Source organism: Cystoisospora suis, assembly GCF_002600585.1.
Source record: "Cystoisospora suis strain Wien I chromosome Unknown contig_3723, whole genome shotgun sequence".
In the NCBI taxonomy this organism is placed as follows: Eukaryota; Apicomplexa; class Conoidasida; order Eucoccidiorida; family Sarcocystidae; genus Cystoisospora; species Cystoisospora suis.
Window position 1 is genome coordinate 1 of NW_027156518.1, and position 5,221 is coordinate 5,221.

Below are 5,221 nucleotides of genomic sequence, written 5' to 3' on the forward strand. Positions count from 1 at the left end.
TCTTTAATCTATCTATCTATCTATCGATCTATCTTTAATCTATCTATCTATCTATCGATCTATCTTTAATCTATCTATCTATCTATCTTTAATCTATCTATCGATCTATCTTTAATCTATCTATCTATCTATAGTCTATCTATCTTTAATCTATCTATTGCTCTATCTTTAATCTATCTGTCTATCTTTCTTTAATCTATCTATCTATATATCTTCAATCTATCTATCTATCGATCTATCTTCAATGTATCTAGCTGTCTTTCTTTCATCTATCTATTCTACATCTATCTTTAATCTATCTATCTATCTTCAATCTATCTATCTTCAATCTATCTATCTTCAATCTATCTATCTATCTCTTTAATCTATCTATCTATCTTTATCCTATCTTTCTTTAATCTCTCTATCTATCTATCTATCTGTCTCTTCTTCTTAGCCTATCATGTACACTCCCTTAAGGAATGTTGTCTCAGAAGACAGACCAAGTCACAGAGGAAAGGACAGTTTATTCCTACACAGTAGAGAGGTGTATATACAGATGGTCACTTGAGCTTTACACGCTTGGTATAAAAAGAAAATGAATGTGTTTCATACATACATAGATACAATAGGTACACCTGCAGTTCGAGTAGGAAACTATTCTTTATGATAGTTTTCTCGATATATATATATATCCCTTCAAATCTTCCCGCATCATTCGCCTTCACGCCGTTGCTACCAGCTGACGAAGACCATATATGTGTATATACGTATATGTACCTCTATTCACATGCACGTAAACATATAGATATATATATATATATGTGGTATGTTAGCTATAATATATGAGTAGTATTATATTACTTACATCTCTATGTTTCTTTTTCAAACTTCGAGTGGTGGCCCGCTCCTACCCACACCCCCCCCCATGTAGAAGAAGGAAAGACGAAGGAGGGAGACCTACTTGACAATTTTCTGTCAGAAGCTCGGCTTTCTCGATCGATACGGAAAGAACTGTCTTCAACAGAATCCTTCCATCGCTTCGACTATACGACGAGAACGGTTTTTCTCATCCCTTCATGCTTTCATTATAAGGGAGTCATGGGCGTGATAGCCGAGCCAACGCCTTTCTCCGTTCTTTCAAGAAGCATCGCTTCTCTGTCTCTCCTTATCCAATGGCTGCTTCTCAGTAAAGGAAAGGAAGCTTCTCTCTCCTTTTCCCACTCTCTTTCTCTCTTTAGCTTCTTTTTCAGCCGTTGCTACATGCACTTCAACGAAAAGGAAAGAACGGAGGGTTAGGATAGACAGGCCACCGAACTTGTGTGGATTCTCCCCGCGATCCATATCGAGTTAAAGGAATGTCCTTCGTTCAAACCCTGCCTTCTTTTCTTCTCTCTCACGACTTCGTTACTTTCTCACTATCCTAACCAGTCACTCTGCCTGCGCTTGGCTAGGTGACGCATTTTAGTATTACAAGCCTGTGAAAGTACCATGTGTAAACATAGATGTACGAATATGTAGAAATGAATATGTATGTATGACCATGTGTGCTTATGTATCTATGAACAAGTATAGGTATGTATGAAGATGTTTATCTATGAATATGGATAAAGATCTCCTATGTAGGAATAAGCATAGATGATCATGTATGTACGAACATGCCGCCATAAACCCCTGTATATGAATATATGTGTATATCTTTACTACTTCTACAGCAGAAGACCTCCTGTCTCTTTCTTGAAGATCTATAGAGATGTTTTCTCTTTCTTCAATTCATGTCATCCTCACGATTCTTCTTTCATTGTTTCATGAAAGAACACCTGAAGGTCGTATGTCTCTTACGTATAATGATGTATGGGAGCATGCATGCGTGCACTACGAAACTCCGGAAAAGACAGAGATTCCTCTCTTCTTCCTTTTCCACGTTACCGTATTGCACGTTTCCCCATTCAAAGTAGGTCCTCGGATAGCTGGAACGATGAGATCCCACGAGTAGGGTACCACCTCCCTCCTAATTCCCGTCTGCGGTGCGTCTGCTCCAACACGGTCCCGGTCTCCACTCCCACCGACTCCCTCCCTCTACAGTCATTCATTTTTCTCACACTACCAACACAAGCACGGCATCGCAACAATGTGCGCCATGCCGCAGTCATCAATCGCGACGAACGTACCCACTGCTACGTGTGATAAACCCTGCACGAGCTTGACTGTACGTGTCAGTGATGCTCCAATACTTTCTCTTCAGCTGCCCCTGGTACGCTCCGCTCCCGTCGTCTTCAGATCCTCTCCCCTGACTACTTTTTTTCTCCTGGAGCAGACCCACCTGCTTCCGATAGCCACGTGCTCTCCTCACACAAGACAGACAGATGGTTTCTACGTCCCAAATAGCATAGAGCAAGCACTGCGGCAGAGGCGGGGGGGGGATGTGCCAACTCTGTTGTGGGCTAATAAGTATCATTCCAGATGAGTCAAGTCAATTTTAAGACGAACGCGCCCCTTGAGTTCCACGAGAGACAAGAAAATGTAGTGAATCATAGGGAGACCACAAGCACACAGAAAGTGACGGCACACTGGGTAACGATAGGTGTAGCATGCATGCCGCAGGAGTTTCACTGATTTGCTAGTCTAGTTCAAGAGCTTTCTCCCTTGGAAAGGCTGCAGCATAGGGTTCTAATGGGGACTCCTGTGCACAGGTGGCCTTTTCCTTTGGTAGATGGGGTGAGACAAAGCACGTCAACGCGCACGCATGGAAGAAAAGGGGGCAAGTCCAACGCCCTCTCCCCTGCCGCCTTTTAACACTGACGAGTGATACAGACGCTACCGGATGGCGAATAACGCCTTGTTCCACTCCTCCGTGAACAAGCCTAGAAAATCTGGGGAATGACTAATTGGAAAAAGTCAAAACATAGGATAGATAGGGGTGGTCTTTCCCCTAGGTCGAAATCCTTTCGGCTTTGGCTCCTTAGGTATAAATAGCAGGGAGGAGGGAGGCAATCAATCAATCGTGGCACCCTCGGTAGAAGAAAGCCCCTCACACGGTTTCATCAACGTGGAAGAGGTGTACGAACTTTTTATCCTGTTTGGTCTTGCGGACGTGTTTCATCCGAGAAGCACTGGGGGTGATGCTTTACATGTGAAACTGACAAAACTCCCTTCCCCAGGGTCAGGCCCTATAATATCCTTTTCCTCTCTTCTTGCAGTGTACATACATGCATGCAACTAAAAAGATTCCTATTAGAGACCGTGAAAGGCAGACAGTTGATGGTTTCGAAGTGTAGAAGCTGGAGATGAGATAAGAGTGTCTACATACGTACCACTGATAAGAAGACGTGACGGGAAGAAGAAACATGAATCCATTCGAAGAAGAGAAAGAATGCGAAAAGAGAAAGATCATAGAGAGAGGGACGGGGGGGGGGGGCCTAAGAAGACTAGGATGACTCGGAGTCAGATTCTAAGCTGACTTTTATCGCAATGGAGTAAGAGATCCGATGGTTGATCCATAAGACTTTTTCTCATCCTCGTCGCAGTCATCCTTCTTCTCAGTTTTACCACACGACGTTTCCTCTTCTTGCTCAGGGAAACCCCAGGTGTATATACACTCGACATGTGTACTATGTAGAGATAGACATACATACACACATATGATGAGGAGATATACTTCCCCTCTCCATCGATGTGTTATATACATATACGGATATGCATATGTCTGAGAAAGAGGCCCAAGTGAAATAGATAGGCTTATTACAAACCACTACACAAGTCCCTTGAGGAGATAGATACAGGTGCTCTGTACCTTCCACCTCGGATTGATAAAGATCTAAGCACAGATAGACAACATATGGAATTAAGATGAACAGATACATCTCTTATCACCTTCTTAAGGAGAGACTGGTAGTTCAGAAGCTTTAAAAGACTTCTCGCCAGACTAGCTAGCGTCCGTTGGTTGATCCTCGTTTCTTTCCTTTTCATCATCTCACTCTCTCCCACACACACCTCAATTAGAATGGAAAGACCTACCACTACTACATCTCTCATGCCGCATTCATACAGCTGACTGTTTCTCCTCACAGAAGATTGATTTGAAACGACTACAGCACTCCCACACACATATATAGAGAGAGAGACATATATAGAGATGTAGATGCGCGTGTGTAGGAGGATGTATGGCATTGAGAGGCCAGAGAGTGAGATGTTGAGAAGAAAGATATCCACTCCTGGTGAGTAGAGCCACACACCTAGTCTAGCAGGAGGTCTTCTTTATCCACCAAACTTGGGGAGCTCGTGGAATTGACTGAAAAGACGAGAAAGAAGAAAGAGGAAATCTCTCCTTCTCTCTCATCTTTATCATCCATCGAGCTCACCGGCAAGCTCCCTGCCGAAGTCATGCAAACGGGGGGGGGAGGGGAGAAAGAGAGAGAAAGAACGACACTTCCGCGTCCTTATTCCTGCCTCTTGAACAGAAGGATTTCTTCAAAGATCACGCCTTTTTTGGAAATGCGTAGTGAGATAGATGAAAATTGCCATACTGAAGTCGCAGATGATCTTAGGCGTTGGCGCTCAAAATTCCCTCTACATACAGATCTATATGAACCTTCTCTCTGTTCAATATATATATGTATGTGGTATGTATAGAAGTTGGTAAGTCACTGGAGATGATGGATGGGAGTCATCAATCATGTGGAAAGGAAGGCATGAGGGGACATCTGTATACCTGCCATAGATTTCTTTCTACGTGTGTATATCCAACTGATAGTCTTTCTGGTCGCCTATCCTTTGAAAGAATGCAGAGAAGCATATCTGTAGAGATGAGAAGAAGAGAGCTCTCTTTACACTCATCCCTCTATCTTACTTTCTCTCTCTTGGCACGCGTCTCCACGTCTTTCTTTGCCTGCCTGCCCCGGCTACGGAAAGATCGGACGATAAAGAAGATCATCCATCGACACACACTCTATATCATGACAGCTCACTCGTGTGACAGACTTCCTTCTCTCTTCTCATGACTTTCTTTTGAGAAAAGAAAGATCTAACCCATTACAAGCTCGATCTCTATCTCTCTCTCCTTGTGTATCTCCAATTGAAGAGCTGTTCCTTCCATTCACTTGAAGCAGTTCAAGAAAGAAAAGAAGAAAAGACAGAGTGAGTTTACTTCATCCATGTATATGTATACATACAGATAGACAGATATGAGAAGACGGGAAGAAGTTTATACAGAGAAGATCGATCGACAATGTCTCGCTGCTGC

General features: G+C 43.0%; 2 protein-coding genes across 2 annotated transcripts; both read left to right on the forward strand.

The window, feature by feature from the left end:
* Positions 1–358: 358 nt before the first annotated feature.
* Positions 359–784, forward strand: CSUI_007161 (uncharacterized protein; the record flags this gene model as incomplete). The annotated part of the gene is made up of 1 exon (XM_068067311.1): positions 359–784. A coding segment is annotated over exon 1 (138 nt), but the record flags the coding sequence as incomplete, so codon positions are not given.
* Positions 785–908: 124 nt separating this feature from the next.
* CSUI_007162 (uncharacterized protein) lies at positions 909–1,767 on the forward strand. The gene has a single exon (XM_068067312.1). The coding sequence runs from the start codon at positions 1,081–1,083 to the stop codon at positions 1,276–1,278; it is 198 nt and encodes a 65-aa protein (XP_067920708.1). The 5' UTR covers positions 909–1,080; the 3' UTR covers positions 1,279–1,767.
* The last annotated feature ends 3,454 nt before the right edge of the window (positions 1,768–5,221 follow it).

Coding starts and splice junctions, on each gene's coding strand:
- CSUI_007162 (XM_068067312.1), top strand. CDS start 1,081: ATGGGCGTGATAGCCGAGCCAACGCCTTTCTCCGTTCTTTCAAGAAGC.